The sequence below is a fragment of the Mustela lutreola genome, chromosome 8 (genome assembly GCF_030435805.1).
Source record: "Mustela lutreola isolate mMusLut2 chromosome 8, mMusLut2.pri, whole genome shotgun sequence".
In the NCBI taxonomy this organism is placed as follows: Eukaryota; Metazoa; Chordata; class Mammalia; order Carnivora; family Mustelidae; genus Mustela; species Mustela lutreola.
In genome coordinates, this window is record NC_081297.1 from 31,405,950 (window position 1) to 31,425,243 (window position 19,294).

Here is a 19,294-nt window from a genome sequence, read left to right on the forward strand (position 1 = left end):
TGAGGCATATTTAAGAGCCCTTCATCTATGAACCAGGGAGCTACTTCAGCCACTTCTCTTAAAAAGGTACGAGCCGTTTTCGTCTTTAACGGGGTACCATTGGCCTTGAGAACGTCCTTCAGCGGACTCTCCATCTTACACCTAGAGATCTCGTTCCCCATTCCGGGAGAAACTTTACCTTATCGTCCCGTAGAACTTCACAAACACCCTAACGTCTTATCGTCTACGGAGAGCTTTCCTGTTAAACCTTATTGTCCCCGTAGAACTTCACAAACACCCTAACGTCTCATCGTCTAGGGGGAACTTCTTATCATCCCTGCGCGCCGGTCGTACTTTCGATGGCTGCGGGGAGCGTCCCTGTCGCTAGACAGGGCTGCCAACTGACAGAAATGGGTGCAGTGCACTTGCACACTTTACCTTATCGTTGCTCTTACCTCGATCCTCGTTCTGCGTCTGGGTGGGAGGTCCCGGGTTTCGGCACCAGTTGTCGCTCTCGGCCCGCAAGAACGACCCGCAGACGAGGTGAGTGGCAAGCTTCTTTTATTATTTCTTCACCGGGGCCCCCCGAACCAAGCATTTACAGCAGTATATATTCACGTGTGTACGCCCCCCTTTCCGCCCAATCAGAGTGCTGTGCATGCAGCGTCCTCGTGTACTCTTATGTAACCGTGCAGGATTCTATTGTTCTCTAGCAGTGATCATGCGTTTATCTCTTGGCTCCTAGTGCTGTTCACGCGCCGGCCACAAGCGCGCCCACATCCTCCTAAACCAATCATTTTCATTTCCTCAACCTTCAGGCACTCCCATCTACGTGACTCCTTGCATCTGCTGGATGGCTCTCCACAGGATTTTATTTCTCCAGAAAGGGATTCTCTGATATCTTCCATGCTTGTTTCAAGTCCAGCTAGCACCTTGATGATCATCATTCTGAACTCTAGTTTTGGCATCTTACTAATGTTCCTATCAATTAGGTCCCTAGCCATTAGTACTGCTTTTTGTTGTTGTTGTTCTTCTTCTTCTTTTTTTTTTTTTGAGGTGTTTTCTTTCCCACCTTGTCGTTTTATTCAGATGAGAATACATGAATGAGAGAACAAAATGCTAAAAAGGTTGACATGACTCAGAAAAAATATGCTAACCAAAAGAGAAGAGAACTGAAAATAGGGGGAGATAAAAGGGGGGAAAAAGAAAAAAAAATATATCTCTGTATATTAGACTGACAAAGAGCTGCACATTTGATTTTGGGTGTATTTTTGTCTGTTAGAGAAAATTATGTCCCAAAATTTTAAAGAAAGAAAAACTTATATATATACAATAATAAAGATAAATACTATGAAGGGATAAAGTATAACTGTAAAGATGAAAATAAAAAATTCTAAAAAAGGAATTGATAAAATAAAGTGGTTGAAAAAAAGTAGAAAAAAGAGAAAAGAATGTGATGAGGCTGGAGACTAGAACAAATCTATGTGCTAGATTTAAGGTATATTTTGATCTATTAGGAGAAATATATCCCAAAGTTTAAAGAAAAAAACCCCTATATGTATATAAGAAATAAGGTTAAATACAATGAAGGGGTAAAATATGACTATAACAATGAAAATTTAAAAAGGTTTTTTGAAAGTATTGATATAAGAAAGTAGTTTAAAAAGTTAAAATAGGAAAGAGGAAAAATTTAATAAAATATAATAAGAAAAAAATAAAACTTAAAAAATTTAAGTTTAAAGACTAAAGGATCATGGGGAAAAAGCCATGAATTCTATGTGCTGCTTTCCCCTAACTCTGGAGTTTTGCAGTTCTCTTTGGTTGCTGAACTTGGCTGGATGTTCTTGCTGATTTTCTGGGGGAGGGGTCTCTTGGAGTGATTCTGAAATGTCTTTGCCTGAGACAGAATTGAACCGCCTTTGCCAGGGGCCAGGCTGTGTAATCTGCCAGGGTTTGCTGTCAGTGCTTTTGTTCCCTGAATGCTTTCCATACAGCTTTGGAGGATGGGAATGAAAATGGTGGCCTCCCAATCTCTGGCCCTGTAGGAACTGAGAGCTCAGGGTCCCACTCCTTAATGCGCACCCAGAGAAAAGCAGTCAGTTCCTCCTGTCTCCCTGGTCTCCAGCCGCATTCCGTGCTCACCCAGCCTGTGACCAAGCATTTCTATCTTTGGTGCGCAGCCCTCTTTGGAGTCTCCAAACCCAGAAGATCCCTGCAGTGCTGCTCCTCCTGGAGGAGAAAGGAGAGTGGGGTCCCTGCTCAGAGAGCAGTGGTCCAACTGTGCCTTGGGTCATGGTTTAAGGTAACCCTGAGCTTAGAGCCCACTGCTTGAAGACTTTGTCTCTGCAGCCAGCTTCCCCACTTGGATACATGGGGGCTCTGGTCTTTTTGTGTCCCTGCAGGTCCTGAGACTACTCTGTCCCTGCAAGGGCTCCTCTTAGCCTCTGGAGCAACATCCTTCAGTGGAGCAGACTTCCAAAGGTTCTGATTATGTGCTCCACTGCACTCTCACTTGTCAGGAGCCGACCCCTACCCCTGCGGTCTATCTTCCCTTATATTGCCTTGGATTTAGTTTTCTGCATGTCCTGCCTTCTGGAAAGTGGTTGATTTTCTGTTCCTAGAATTGCTGCTCTTTACTTCTATTTCCTGTTGAGTTTGTAGGTGTTCAGAATGGTTTGATAGCTATCTAGCTGAACTCCTTGGACCTGATCATATCTTGATCTCCTACTCCTCTGCCATCCTGATCCTCCCTCTCTTTCATGTTTTGCTGATTTTCTTTAGTGATAAATTTGGCTTTCTTTCTCTTTATATTTTGACAGTTTTTATTGGTTTTCAATATATGGTTACCAGTAGGTTTATATATAAACTTTTCTACAAATAACAGTCTATACTAATTTGATGGTCATTTAAGTTTGAACTCCTTCTTTTCTCCTCTTTTCATATTTTAGATATTTGTTATTATATTTTATACTCTTTTTTGTGAGTTCTTTGATTTTTTAATAGAAATACTCATTTTTACTGCTCTTGTGCTTCCTACATTATACCATCAATTTTGGTCTCTTCTTTCCATTTGAGAAGTCTTCCTATATATTCAGCATGTCAAATATGTTATGCCACTTTCTTCTGTCTTGCCAAGTTTTTGTTGAAAAATCTTCTGCTGGCTTTATTTCTTGTAAGTTACTTCCTTTGACTTGTTGCTTTTAAGATTTTTTTCTTTATCATTATGCTTTGCAAATTTAATTACTCTGTACCGTGGCAAAGGCCTGCTTTTGTTGATTTTGACAGGAGTTCTCTGTGCCTTCTGGGTCTGGGTGTCCATTTCTTTCCCCAGATTTGGGAAATTTTCAGCTATTATTTCCGTAAATAAATTTTCTTCCCCCTTTTCCATCCCTCTTCTTCTGGAACTCCTAAATGTTATTATGTTTGATCAAGACACTGAGTTTTCTAAGTCTGTTTTCATGTTGCATAATTCTTTTTCTTTTGTTCAGCTTCATTGCTTACCATTACTTTGTTTCTAGGTCATTAAGTCATTCCTCTAGTTCTTCCAGCCTGCTGTCCATTGGAATAAGCAAGTTCCTAATCTCATTTATTGCACTTTTCCTCTCATTCTATTTTAACTCCTTTATCTCTTTGGTATGGGTCTCACTGATGTCTTCCATTCTTTTCTCATGCCCAGTGAGTATCCTTATCATTTCTTTAGATTTTATTAATTTTTAAAGTAATCTCCTCTTACAACATAGGACTCAAAATTTCAACCGTGAGATCAAAATTTGCATTTTCTGACTCGCTTTTCTGACTGAGCCAACCAGGTACATCCCTTTATGATCATAGCTTTATTTTTTAAAAGATTATATTTATTTATTGGAGACACACACACACACACACACACAATGTGTTGGGGGAGGGATAGATGGAGAATGAGAAATAGACTTCCAGCTGAGCTTGGAGCCCAGTATGGACTCAATCCCAGGACTCTGAAAACATGAACTAAACTGAAGTCAGATGCTTAACTGACTGAGCCACCTAGGCACTCAATGATCATTGCTTTAAATTCTCCATTATGTATGTTGCTTTTATCTGTTTCTCTTGCATCTCTGGCTGTGACCTTCTCTTGTTTTTTCATTTGGGATAAATTCCTGTATTCTCATTTTATCTAAGTCTCTGCCTTCTTTTTTGTGTTAGAAAAGTGAGTTGTGTCCTGCTCCTGAAAGTAATGGCCTTATGAAGAAGAGATCATGTAGTGCCTAGAGCCTGGCACTTAGAGCATGTGTTACATGCATGTTGATGTTATGCTTATCCTTCAGGCCAGTCATCTGGAGAGGCCCTCCTTGCCTGCTGGGCAGTGTTTTAGGCCCTGGCCTCAAGGCTGTGACTTCTAACTAGGAATGCTCTGGTCTGCTTATGAAATGAGACCTGTCACCACTTCCACTGGAACTAGGGCCTTGTGAAGCTCTCTAGTTGGGATACCTACTGTAAGCTGGGGTTTATTTTGTTTTGTAGGGGAAGGGCTCACCATGCTGGGACTGAGTTAAGCTTGGCTGAGAGGGGCAGTTACACTGGAGCAAGGCAGAGTGGGGCTTATTGTAGTTAGGTTAAGTAGCCTGTGTCTGCACTTGTTGCTTCCTGCAAGTGTCTTTGTGTTTTTGCAGAAGGGTGAGGGAAGAAATGGCACAAGTTAGCTCCTTTGTTTCCACAGAATGTTGCTTCTTGGGGACAAGCTCTGAAAGAGCAAATAATCTCCCTACTATGTATCATATCAGTGTTTCCATGTTTTATGCCTTTGAGCTGTTTGCCTGCCTTCTCTCCTAAGGGTGGTACTGTGTTCTGTAGGTTCTATCCCAGCCAAGCCCACTGACCTTTAACACTCCAGACTTTGAGCCTCCCTGGTTGCAAGAACTTGTGAAATTCAGCCCTTCTTGTTTTCCAAGTCAATTCCTGTGGGAAAAGTTTCTTCTTGCTTGTTCCCCTGTGTATTTCTCTCTCTTTCACACTTCTCTGCAATTGTGGCACCCTACCCTCAGCATAAGCTGCCAGCGATCATTTCTCCCTTAAACCACATCTCTGTGCTTTCCACTTTCTTTGGTGTAGCTCTTCTCTGTCTTTAGTTGTGAAGTTTGTTCTTCAGTCTTTAGGCTAATTTCTGTGGTATTTAAGATGATTCAATAGTTATCTAGTTGTATTTATGAGATGAGATAAGTCTAGGGTCCTCCTACTCTGCTTCCATTTTCCTATCTCTAGTCTATTAGTCTTACATGTCTTGATGCCACTAGCAAACTATTTATTTTTGATTTGTAATATGTTTTAAAATTATTAAATATTTTATGTTATATGTTTTAAAATTATTATATGCATTATTAAATGTTATATATCTAACTTACTTATTATTTTAAAAGATCATTTGGCTATGTGGGACTTCTTGAGATTTTGTATGAATTTTAGGATGAATTTTTAAATTTCTATTTCTACAAAAAATGCATGTGGATTTTTATAGTGATTACACTGAATCTGTAGATTTCCTTGGGAAGTACTGATGTTTTAATAATATTAATTTTTCTAATACATGAACATAAGATATATTCCCCTTTATTTGTGTCTTCTTTAATTTTTTTCAGTGATGTTTTATAGTTTGCAATTTACGTGTCTTTTGACTCCTTGGTTAAATTTATTTGTATTTTATTATTGTTGATGGACTTGGTTTTTTTGGTAATTTGTTTCCTTTTAATATTTTACATCAATAGTTTATAGAAATGTACTTGATTTTCATACATTGATTTTGTATTCCGAAATTTTGCTGAATTCAGTTATTAATTCTAACAAATTTTATGTGATTCTTTAGGGTTTTGTATGTATAAGATCATGTTATCTGTGAACAGAGAACATTTTACTTCCTTTATAAAATTTCATTTTGTTTATTTACTTATTTCTTACTCATGTGCTGTGGTTAGAACTTCCCATATTATGTTGAATAGAAATAGGGAGAGTGTGTATCTTTGCCTTGTTTCTGATCTCAGAGGAAAAATTTTTGGTCTTTCATCATTAGTTAGGAGGTTAGCTGTGTGCTTTGCATATATGGTCTTTATTATATTGGTATATTCCCTTTAAGTGATAGTTTAGATTTTTTTTTAATCATGAAAAGATGTTGAATTTCCTCAAATGCTTTTCCTGAATCAGTCAAGATGGTCATTTTTAAAAATGTTGTTAAGGTGATATATCATATTAATTGATTTTCGTACATTGACTCATCCTTGCATTCCAAAAACAAATCCCACTTGGCTCTTGTGTTTAATCCTTCCAAAAAGTTCTTGAATTCTGTTTGCTAATGTATTGTGGAGGAATTTCTTCTCTATCAGGGATAGTGCCCTGTGGTTTTCTTTTCATGTATTACATTTATCTGATTTTCATGTCAGGGAATTCTGGCCTAATAACTTTGGAAGTATTGTCTTTCATTCAATTATTTGGATGAATTTGAAAAGCATTGTTCTTTTAATATTTGGTAGAATTCTCTAGTGCAGCTAACTGGTCCTGGTCTTATATTTTTTGGGAGGTTTTTGATTACAGGTTTAAACTCTTTACTAGTTATTGTTCTTTCAGATTTTCTGTTTATTCATGATTCAGTTGGTACGTGTGTGTTTCTAAGAATTTACCCAGGTCTTCTACGTAATCCAGTTAGTTGGCATGGAATCATTTGTAATATTCTCTTATGAGCCTTTTTATTCCTGTGGCATTGATTTTTTTGATATAATTATTTGAATATTTTTTTCTTTTCATCTTAGCTAATCTAGTGAACTTTTTCAATTTTTTTTTTTTTTTGGTCTTTTCAAACAACCAGTTCCTGGTTTCATTGATTTTCTTTATTGGTTTTCCATTTTCTATTCCATTATATCTGCTCTAATATTTCTTATTTCATTTATTCTGCTACCTTTGGATAAGTTTTTTCTTCTTTTTTTATGTCATTGAAGTGTGAAGCTATATTTTTTTTTGGGGGGGGGGTCTTTCTTTTTAATGTAAATGTTTACAGCTATAAATTTGCCTTTTGAAATGACTTTCACTACATTGCATACATTTTGGATGTGTTTTCATTTTCATTTATCTCAAGGTATTTTCTAATTTTCCTTACAATATCTGCTATGACCCTGTTTTTTGAGAATTTATTTTAAATTTCCATTATATTTGTGGATTTCTCAGTGTTTCTGCCATTGTTAACTTTTAACTTTTCATTGTGATCCGAAAAGTTGGTTTGTATGATTTCAGTCTTTCAGATTTTTTTAAGACTTTACCTTGTGGCCAACATGTGGTCTGTCCTGGTGAACATTCCTTGTTCCATGTGCCCTTGAGAAAATTGTGTACTTTGCTATTTTTTTATATGTTTTTTATATGTTTTCTGCATATATGTATAATGCCCAACTGGTCTATAGTGTTGTTCATATACTCTGATTCCTTGTTGAAAGTGGGATATTAAAGTCTACTATAATTTTTGTTTTATTATCTGTCTGTTTTTTATGCAGTTGGCTAGTATTTGCTTCATATATTTAGAAGTTTCATGTTTGGTGCATATATATATATATATATGTATATATATATATATTTATCTTGGCAAATTGTATTTTTATTTTTTTAATTTTTTATTTATTTTCAATGTAACAGTATTCATTATTTTTGCACCACACCCCGTGCTCCATGCAATCTGTGCCCTCTATAATACCCACCACCTGGTACCCCAACCTCCCACAGCTATTTGTTATGCTCCACAAATAAGTGAAACCCTATGATAATTGACTCTCTCTGCTTGACTTATTTCACTCAGCATAATCTCTTCCAGTCCCATCCATGTTGCTACAAAAGTTGGGTATTCATCCTTTCTGATGGAGGCATAATACTCCATAGTGTATATGGACCACATCTTCCTTATCCATTCGTCCGTTGAAGGGAGTCTTGGTTCTGTCCACAGTTTGGCAACCGTGGCCATTGCTGCTATAAACATTGGGGTACAGATGGCCCTCTTTTCACGACATCTGCATCTTTGGGGTAAATACCCAGTAGTGCAATTGCAGGGTCATAGGAAAGCTCTAGAATAAACACTGTTAAAATGTCTATACTGCCTAGAGCAATCTATACTTTTAATGCCATTCCGATCCAAATTCCACCGGTATTCTTCAAAGAGCTAGAGCAAATAATCCTAAAATTTGTATGGAATCAGAAGAGACCCCAAATCGCTAAGGAAATATTGAAAAACAAAAATAAAACTGGGGGTATCACGTTACCTGATTTCAAGCTTTACTACAAAGCTGTGATCACCAAGACAGCATGATACTGGCATAAAAACAGACACATAGATCGGTGGAACAGAGTAGAGAGCCCAGATATGGACCATCAACTCCATGGTCAAATAATCTTTGACAAAACAGGGAAAAATATACAGTGGAAAAAAGAAAGTCTCTTCAATAAATGGTGCTGGGAAAACTGGTCAGCTATATGAAGAAGAATGAAACTCGACCATTCTCTTACACCATACACAACGGTAAACTCAAAGTGGATAAAAGACCTCAATGTGAGACAGGAATCCATCAGAATCCTAGAGGAGAACATTGGCAGTAATCTCTTCAATCTAAGCCACAGCAACTTCTTTCAAGATATGTCTCCAAAGGCAAAGGAAACAAAAGCGAAAATAAACTTTTGGGACTTCATCAAAATCAAAAGCTTCTGCACAGCAAAGGGAACAGTCAAGAAAACAAAGAGACAACCCACGAAATGGGAGAAGATATTTGCAAATGACAGTACAGACAAAAGGTTGATATCCAGGATCTATAATGAACTCCTCAGACTCAACACACACAAAACAGACAATCATATCAAAAAATGGGCAGAAGATATGAACAGACACTTCTCCAATGAAGACATACAAATGGCTATCAGACACATGAAAAAATGTTCATCATCACTAGCCATCAGGGAGATTCAAATTAAAACCACATTGAGATATCAACTTACACCAGTTAGAATGGCCAAAATTAGCAAGACAGGAATCAACATGTGTTGGAGGGGATGTGAAGAAAGGGGAACCCTCTTCCACTGTTGGTGGGAATGCAAGTTGGTGCAGCCTCTTTGGAGAACAGTGTGTAGATTCCTTAGGAAATTAAAAATAGAGCTTCCCTATGGCCCTGCAATTGGTGCATATATATTTATATTTGTTGTATATTCTTGGAGAATTAAGGTTTTTTTTTTTTAAGATTTTATTTATTTATTTGACAGAGATCACAAGTAGGCAGAGAGGCAGGCACAGAAAGAGAGAAGCAGGCTCCCCACTGAGCAGAGACCCCGATGCAGGCCTCAATCCCAGGACCCTGAGATAATGACCCTAGCTGAAAGCAGAGGCTTTAATCCTCTGAGCCACCCAGGTGCCCTGAGAATTGAGTTTTTATTATTATAAGATGCTTTGGGGTCCCTGCGTGGGTCAGTCAGATAAGCATCTGACTCTTGATTTCAGCTCAGGTTGTGATCTCAGAGCATGGGCCTCTGTGCTGGGCATGATGTCTTCTTGAGATTCTTTCCTTTCTCTCTGCCTCTCCCCCTGCTCATGCTCTGTCTCAAACAAACAAACAAACATATCTTTATAAGATGTCTTACTTTGTTTTTTGTAAGAGTTTTTGACAAAATTCTGTTGCCTGTTAATAATTTAGCCACCCATGCTCTCTTTTGGTTATCATTTACATGGAAAATTGTTTCCATCTTTTCACTTTCAGTCCATATATGTCCTTATATTTACCATGAGTCTCTTTTGGATAGCATATATGTGGGTCTTTGTTGTTGTTATTTTATTTGTTTTTGTGATACATTAATCTACTATTGCAATCTTTTGATTTGGGAGTTCATCCTATTTACATTGGTAGATTGTGTTTTTCTAAAAATTTTTTGATTTAAGTTACCCAGTTAGATAGCATACAATTGGATATGGAAGGATTTATTATTGTCATTTTTCTTTTTTTTTGTATCATGCCTTTTTTGCTTCTCATTCCTTACTGTTTTCCTTTGTCTTTGACTTATGTTTTTTATAGTGACGTGCTTTGCTTTCCTTTTCATTTCCTTTTGTGTACTATATTAGTCCACTCATGCTGACATAACTAAATACCATAGACAAGTCCACTAAACAAGCAATTTATTTCTTACACTCCTCGTGAATGAAGTCCAAGATCAAGGTGCTGGTAAGATACATTTCTTGGCTTAAAAGTATTACCATTTTCTGTGTACTCGTATAACCTTTTCTTTGTGTGCACTTGGAAAGAGAGATGGTCTCTGCAAGTGTGCACATGGGCACATTCTCTGGTGTCTCTTCTTACTAAAATGCTAATTCTGTTAGAATTAGCCTTCCCCCTGAGATATCACTTAACTTTAATTAGTTTCCTAAGCTCTATTTTCAACCATCACATTGGGGTTAGGGCTTCAACAGTAAATTTTAGAGGATACAAACATTCGTTACCTAACATATATATTCTATAAATGTTTTTGTTGTGGTTACAATGGGGATTACATTGAACTTAAAGTTCAGTCATAGTCATTCAGTCACAGACCTGTTCTCCTTTAATGTTCTTCCCCACACTTTACTTAATGATATCACAAGTTCTATCTTTATGTATTGTGTGCCTAATAACATAGATTTATAGTTATTTTTATATTTTTCTCTAAATTCTATGTAGGAATTAAAAGTGAAGTTACGCATCAAAATTTCAATAATATGTGTTTCTACATTGTCCATACATTTATCATAATCAAAAACCATATCATCATATAACTTTGTGATGCCATTAATGTCCTTTAATCTCAACTTGAAAGACTTCTTTTAGCATTCCTGTTTGGATAGGTCTAGTGGTATGAACTTTCTCACCTTTTGTTTATCTGGAAAAGTCTTAATTTTTTTGGAGGGGAAAGTTTTAATTTTCCCTTAATTTTTGAAGAATAGTTTTGCAGTATGCTTGGTTGACAGTTTTTTCTTTGCACTTTGAATATGTCATCTCACTCTCTTTTGTCCTGCAAGGTTCCTGCTGAGAAATCCACTATCAAAGTTATAGAGGCTTCCTTGTATGTGACAAGCGCTTTACTTTTTCAGCTTTTAAGGTTCTCTCTTTATGTTTGTCTTAACAGTTTAACTGTAATGTGTTTCAATGTTGGTCTTTTTAGGATTTTCCTTATTGGAGTTCATTTAACTTGTTGAATTTGTACAACCATTTCTTCTTTCAAATTTGGGAGTTTTTGGTCATTATTTCTTCAGATAAAGTCTCTACTTTTTCTTTTCCCTTCCGGGATTTCCATAATGTGTATCTTGGTCCACTTAATAGTGTCTTATTGGTCCTTATGGTTTCCTCACTTTTCTTTTTTGTTTTTGCTACTCTGTAATTTCAAATGGCCTGTCTTCCAGGTTGCTATTCTTTTTTCTTCCTGCAAAAATCCGTTGTTGAACCCCTTTAGTGAAACTTTAAATTCATTTATTGTATTGCTCAGCTCCAGAATTTGTTTTTAATTGTTTCTATATATTTGTTTATATTTTTTCCAAGTTTTTATTTAAATTCCAATTAGTTAAGATGCAGCATAATATTAGTTTTAAGTGTAGAATCTGGTGATTCAACACTTACTTACAACACTTAGTGCTCATCCCAATTAGTGTACTCCTTAATCCCATCATCTTGTTAACCCATCTTTCCCCTGCCTATCGCCCCTCTGGTTACCATCAGTTTGTTCTCTATAATTAAGACTCTGTTTTTTTGGTTTCCCATCCTATCCCATGTTCATTTGCTTTGTTTCTAAAATTCCACATTTGAGTTGGAATCATATGATATTTGTCTTTCTCTAATTTATTTCACTTAGAATAATACACTCCAGCTCCATCCACATCATTTCCAATGGCAAGATTTCATTATTTTTTATGGCTGAATACTATTTTATTGTGTGTATGTATGTATGTGTGTGTGTGTGTGTGTGTGCGCGCGTGCACGCGCATGCCTATTCACTTCTTTACTGATTTATCAATAGATGGACACATGGGCTATTTCTATAATTTGGCTGTTGTTAATAATGGTGCCATTTAAATTTTGTTCAAGCATCATTTTCATGATTTCATTAGGACATGTTTTCTTGGTTTTGTTTGTATGTTGGGTTATTTTGATATGGCTTGTCATCTTTTATAGAGATTTAGGAATTTGAAAGTACAGCCACCTCTCAATATTTACAAACTGGCTTTGTGCAAGGGAATGACTTGAGAAATCAGCATGGCACAGAGGTTCTAAGACTTCTCAAACCATTTCTGAGGAATGTGTGTTTTCTCTTCTTGTGTATACTCTTATGTTCTAGTTTATATGGTGGCTTTTAACTCTCCTATTTTCTTTTATAGGCTCTCCCTTATTTCTTCCCAGGAGCTTTTGTTTTTGATTGCTATACTATTTTTCTGCCTGTAACCCCTGGTTACCCCCATCATTTGTAGAATTGCATACTCCTTGTAGCTCTAATATGCTATGGTATTCAACTTTGTTTTCAGCAGCTTCCAACCTGATATACATCTGTGCAGCTATTTCTTTCAGTGTAGCAAGTCAGGCAAAGTAGAAACCAATCACTTAGGCAGCTCCCAGACTTTTTTTTTAAATTAACATGTATTATTTGCTTCAGGGGTACAGGTCTATGAATCATCAGTCTTAACAGTTCACAGCACTCACTATAGCACATACCCTCCCCACTATAGCACCCTATCCCTGCCCCCACTCCCAGCAACCCTCAGTGTGTTTCCTGAGATTAAGAGTCTCTTATGGCTTGTCTTCCTTCCTGGCCTTAATTATTTCATTTTTTCTCTCCCTGCCTCCCACAACCTCTTGCCCTGCCTCTCAAATTCCTCACATCAGAGTGATCATATGATAATCCTTTCTCCAATTGACCTATTTTGCTTAGCATAATACCTTCTAGTTCCATCCACATTTTTGCAAATGGCAAGATTTCAGTTTTTGATGGCTACATATTATTCCATTGTGTATGTATACCACATCTTCTTTATCTGCTCATTTGTTGATGGACGTCTAGGTTCTTTCCATAGTTTGGCTATTGTGGACATTGAGCAGCTCTGAGATTTTCCAGAAAGATGAAAGTTCCACTTTTTTCTTTTCATCTCAAGGGAGGATCTGGAAATTGGGGAGTTTCCCTGTGATTGTGGCACACCACACCAGGGAAGTGGTACAGCCAAGATGGGCAAAATACCATGACCTTTTCTTCACTTTTTGGTGTAGTTCTTCTTGGTAAGTAAGGTACTTTGGTGATGCAGTCTCAACTGGTTTTTAGAGTTCTCATAAAACTGATTTGGTTTGTAACTGTTGTTAACTCAGTGTTTCTTTGGGGGAATGAGGGCCTGGAGCTTATTAGTCCTCCATCTTGCTAATGTCTTATCCTGTGATTGAGTTTTAAATTTAAGTATAAAAATTCCAGAAAAATGGAGAATAACATCATATTAGATGCCAAGGATTATTAATGAAGTTATAAGAGTTTTAACACATCCATATTAAAACACTTCTATTTTCATATCAGAACTGACATTATGGTAATTTATAAAAATGAAGATAAATTCTGCTGGATACTTGTTACAAACTTGAAAATTAAAGGTTTCACAGCAGGTCTGTTTCTCTATTTATTCAACTAACTGTTTCTCTTTATGTAGCTCAGGATGAAGTACCAGGTAGAAATCTTCTGCTTGATGGAAACCAAGATTCAATATCAAAAACACAAATGCAAGTAAAGAAACAAAGAACAACCAAAGGGGAAGGAAACATTGGTGAGTATGATAATTATAGAAAGCTTTAAATTATTTTAATTAAGATTAAATTATTTTAATTAAAGATTTTTTTTCTTTAGTACGTGAATATGTATTTGAGGTTATATTTTATGGAAATCTATATTTCCTTTGACCTTAATTGTTAATACCCTCTGATAGTTAGAGAACAGAAATCAAATTATTCATAACTTTCATTGGTATTTCTAGTTGTAATATTATTTTACACTCAGACACCAAGGCCCAGTTATGGGTCAATAATTTTCTGACAAAGGATGCATGCCTTACAGTAAGCTGTTGTAGATATTTCTGATCTGTGGCTGAGGCCTTCTACCACAGCTCTAATTGGTGAACAGACATGTTACTGAGAAATGTAAGTCAAATAGCAAATGATCACAGGGACCTGGAGGTAGTGTAGCCTGAGAGTCCTGTTGGAGGGTCTTAAATACATCCTTTTGGTTGTGGCCCCATTAAAAGGAGTGACATTTGAAGTAGCCTAATGGATGTCATCAAGAACCCCACATGCGGAATATGAGAGTGCAAATAGCCAAATATTCCCACAGTAGGTTGCCTCATTTTCATTTGTTGAAGCAGAATGAGCCAAAACAAAGCTTGGTAGTCTTGTTCTTTGGAATGAGACATTGTGCCCCTTACACGCACGTTATGCCCAGGAATTCATTTAGGTACTAGGTAACTGTTCTTTGTTTGTTGTAATGGTCTAGCCATGTTGCCACATGTGGATCAATAGGATGTCTGGTCCTTGTTGCCTTTGTCTGGACTCACTTGGGTGATGCTGTCAATAGAGTAGAAGACTAATGCGCCCTCCCTCTTGGTTTTCAACACTTCTAGGCCATACCTATATATTGACACAGATATTTGGAGAATTTGTGGAGTCTTGTGAAAGGATATTAATGGTGGATTGAAATTCAATCCACATATGCCAAACTTATCCTGATCATCCATGTGGACAAAGTTTCTTCATAGGGTATTTATATTACCTAATACAGAATACCAGATTCCTTCACTGTGGATAGTCACTTCCATACAGTCATAATATTGGCTAAACTAGTGCCTCAGTACTCTATCACTGAGTTACCTATAATCATCAGAGTCACTATGCACACAAGGGCATACACCCAGGTGTGTTAAGTTATTTAATGGAGAACTAGTTTCAGGGAGCATTTTTTGCTTCATTAAGCTCATAAATAAAGCACTTATTTATTTTTCTCCTCATGAACTTTTTGAGAAACAAAGTGCTAGATGCTGATAGTTGGGTAGTTTTCAGTCTTCCACGTGTATTGCTAAAGTGTCAGTTTCTATCAAGGTTTAGGGTAGATACAAGCACAGGTTAATAATACATGTAGTAGTAGTATATGTAGTAATAATACACATATTAGTGAGAGTGGAGTTTTGAGGTGGCATGGGTGGGCATACCATTGTGGAGTCTGGGTAAGTTTCCTATAAGTGATGGCTTTGGACTTCAAACCAATAAGCATTAACAGTTTCCCCCTCATCTTGGTGTTAGGGGTTGTGGAGATCACAACAGTGGAGATCACTGTCATCTATGTACCAGTATCTCAAAGGCCCAGAAATGTAATTATGTACATCTCCATTGAACTCCGATATTAGCCAAAGTTTTCTCATCTCCCTGGGTACATGAGGGCTAGAAAAACCCATAGTCTTATGCATTTTTGAAATCCATAAGGTCTTGGCAATAGCTGGTGGAGCATTCTGATTCATGGCAAGGATCACTGGGAGAATCAGAAACATAGCACTTGTATTAGTCAAAGGATTCATTAACATAGGTAGTGGATCTGTTGATCTTCTCTTCTCCCACTACTTGGCTATAAGGTTCTTGATAAATAGACCATCAGTCTACTTCTTTAAGTCTATGCCTGCTTTTGGGTAAACATACACTTTGATCTCTTCAAGATTTTTGCAAAGATGGTCCAGGAGTGTTTACTAGAATACCATTTTTATATCAGTCTCTCTTATGGTCAGTAATTGCTGTCTTGGCAGTATCCACTATTACCTGTCAAGAAATTTTCTGTTTAAGATCCAGATAATGTCCTAGACTAATTGCCCTGACATTAGAAGGATGTTTAGTTGAGTTTGATGTCCAGGAATAGTGGGACAAATGAATCCAGAATTTTGAGTCTGGTAAAAAAATAATCTCATCATCTACTATTCTCAGTCCTTTATTGTATATTTTAGGTACCACCACATGGTTCACAGAGTCACTATAACCTCTTCACGGATAGTTAAAACATGGGACAAGGATGTTTTACAAGGGCAAGGAAAAGCCATCTATTGAATCCAAAACAATACACAGCTGAGGAAGGAGAGATTTTTGAATACTTGTGTTTCTTCACACCCTTTTCTGGCTCCTTGTGCAATACAGCCATTGTCAAAACTCTCTGAGAAAGGAATTTTATATTAACAAACCAGTAAGATTATGGTTACTTCTTTCAAAAGAATACTTCTTTAAACATGAACTATCCAGCTCTCAAAATTCGCTTCAGGTCAGTGGACAAAGTGATCCTCAGGACTAGACATTCTTTTATTAAATACTGAGTCTCAGTAAATCACTGTATCATGGGCTGACCATCAGTTCTCAGAACATTAGAAGTAATAATCATAGGGTGTAACTCAGTGCATAGGATCCTCAACAACGCTTGATTCCATAGCTGTTGAAACTATTAAGTAGTGGTCAAGGTATTGCTTCTCCAGCTTTCTCAAAACCCCTCTGTTGGATGTTTAGTTTGACCTACTCACTGGGCATCTTAATCAGCAAAACAGGAACTAAAAAGAAAAACTACTGTTCCCTCTCAGAAATTAAAAACCTGTATATAATAAAACAGCATTTTTTAAAATTTATTTTTTATTTTCAGCATAACAGTATTCATTATTTTTGCACCACACCCAGTGCTCCATGCAATCCGTGCCCTCTATAATACCCACCACCTGGTACCCTGACCTCCCACCCCCCACCCCTTCAAAACCCTCAGATTGTTTTTCAGAGTCCATAGTCTCTCATGGTCCACCTCCCCTTCCAGTTTCCCCCAACTCCCTTCTCCTCTCTATCTCCCCATGTCCTCCATGTTATTTATAAACAGCATTCTCTTAAAGCATGGTACAGAGTCTGCTAGCACATCCTGAGACACATTGTCCTGAATTTTCATGAGCTCTGTGAGACACTCTGATTCTTGTACATGACACAGTGGTATTCCTTTAGAGAACCCTGAGGGTTCACAAGTGTTCCTTCCAGAAACGGATGTGACCATATTGCTTGTAGCACTAATTTGTAAGGGAGTTGTTCAATGAATACAGCAAGCTAAACTGAAAGTAAGATTAAGCATTTATTCTTTTACTGTAATTGTATTAGAAAGAAAGGTTTCCAGCTACATCAACTTTCCACTTTGTCCCATACAACAACATTGGTTGAGGGTCAGAATATCAGTGCTGACAGGGTTGTAATTTGAGGGAAGATCGTCTCACAATCAAAGAAGCCTTAAACAAAAGGCTCTTCCTGTTGTATAGACTTGGATGTTAAGGTGAGTTAGTGATGGGAGTGCTAGAAGTGTAAAAGTGGTGAAAACTATCAAAACTAATAAAAATATCTACAATGAAATGGTAATGAAAGGGTGAAATGTGTAGAAGCATATGAACATTACAGTATCTTAGCTGAATCCTCCATGTGTAAGAATTCCTCAAATTTGAGGCACCTGGACTAAGAATGTAGGTATTTCCAGCTCTGGATAGGCCTTAGTCTATGACTGCAACTACCTCCAATATCTGCTGTTCAGGGGCTATGCTTCAAGTATAGTGTGGAATCCGAAGAATCCCCCATGACAACTGCTAGATGTGGTCTTTGTAGTTGTTTAAGATGGGCCTAAAAGATCACACACAGGGTTTTGGCCTGTTGAAAGAACTTCAGTGTAAACACATATACATATGAACATACATGCATGTATAATTAATATATATATGGCCATACTCACATATGCTTATATACATGTGAACATATACATGTATATGAATATTCATAGATGTTTTTAGAAATCATGATTCTCACAGAGATTTTCAATTCCAATCTGTCCCTTCAGGACTTGTTCTTTCCTTCTATTTCATGTGTGTACAGTCTGCCTTCTGAAGTGTGAATCAGTCTAAACATCAAAACATTTACTCATTTGCTCTTTTAATACTTAAATTGTTTCAGAATTCAGAGCACTAGAAAAAAATGCTAGAAAAACAAACCTACTAAAAAGTTTTGTGATCTGTTTACAGTTCACCCTCCACCCTCTTTTCTAAGAGAAAGTGTATGTTTCAAATACTTTCTTGATTTATTTGCATTGGTATTTTCTTACTTCAGTAGGTTCATTTCCTTAAATTTAGTTTTGGTTTAATTTCCGTTATTATCCTTTATGATTTAGGTTTTTAAAATTGAGATATAACTGACATATAACATTGTATTAGTTTCAAGAATACAGCATAATGATTCAGTATATGTATACAATTGATTCTTGAACAACACAAGGATCTAGGTACATGCAGGATTCACTTAATATGCAAATCTTTTTAGATAAATATGGTACTATATATGTATTTTCTCTACCTTATGATTTTCTTAATATTTTTCCCTAGAATATATTATTATAAGTTTATTATATTAATTTTTTATTATAAGGGTACAGTAGAAAGTATATATAACATGCAAGATATGTGCTAATCAGTAGTATTAGTTATCAGTAAGGCTTACAGTAAACAATAAAGGTGTTAGCAGTTCAGTTTTGGGGAGTCAAAAGTTATACATGGATTTTTGACTGTGTGTGGGTCAGTGCCCCAAATCTCCACATTGTATATTGTGAAACGATCACCACAGTATGTGTAGTTAACATCCATCACCACTCATACATCTTTTTCTTATGTTGAGAACTTTTAAGATCTATTGTCTTAGAAACTTTCAAATATATTACAATAATATTAACTATAATCACATGTCATATATTATATTACCAGGACATAATTATTTTATACCTGGAAATGTGTAGCTTTTGTGCATCTTCACCTTCTTAGTCTACTTCTTGTTTAGGCAATCACCCATCTGTTCTATCTATGAGCATTTTTTGTTTGTTTTACTTCACATATAAGTGAAAGCATACAGTATTTGTCTTTTTTTCTCTGACTTACTTCAAAATGCCCTCATTGCATCCATGTTGTCCCAAATGGCAGGATTTTCTTCTTTTTATCTGCATAATACTTGTGTGTGTGTGTGTGTGTGTGTATCACATTTTTTAAACCATTCATCTATTGATGGTCTTTCAGATTATTTCTGTGCCTTGGCTATTGTAAATAATGCTACAGTGAACAAGGGAATTCAGATATCTTTTTGAGTTACTGTTTTCTTTCCTTTGGAAAAATACTCAGAAGTGGAATTGTTGGAATGTATACTAGCTCTATTTTTTGCTGAACCTCTGTACTATTTTCCTGGGTAGTTGTACCAACTACCAGTATGACAGT

At 36.6% G+C, this 19,294-nt stretch overlaps 1 protein-coding gene across 1 annotated transcript in view; it reads left to right on the top strand.

The window, feature by feature from the left end:
• CCDC7 (coiled-coil domain containing 7) overlaps positions 1 to 19,294 on the top strand; it is a 469,805-nt gene that overhangs the window by 260,905 nt on the left and 189,606 nt on the right. The window contains exon 25 of the mRNA XM_059187454.1: positions 13,664 to 13,777. Coding sequence (XP_059043437.1) covers positions 13,664 to 13,777 — 114 coding nt within the window. The remainder of the gene's footprint in view (positions 1 to 13,663; positions 13,778 to 19,294) is intronic.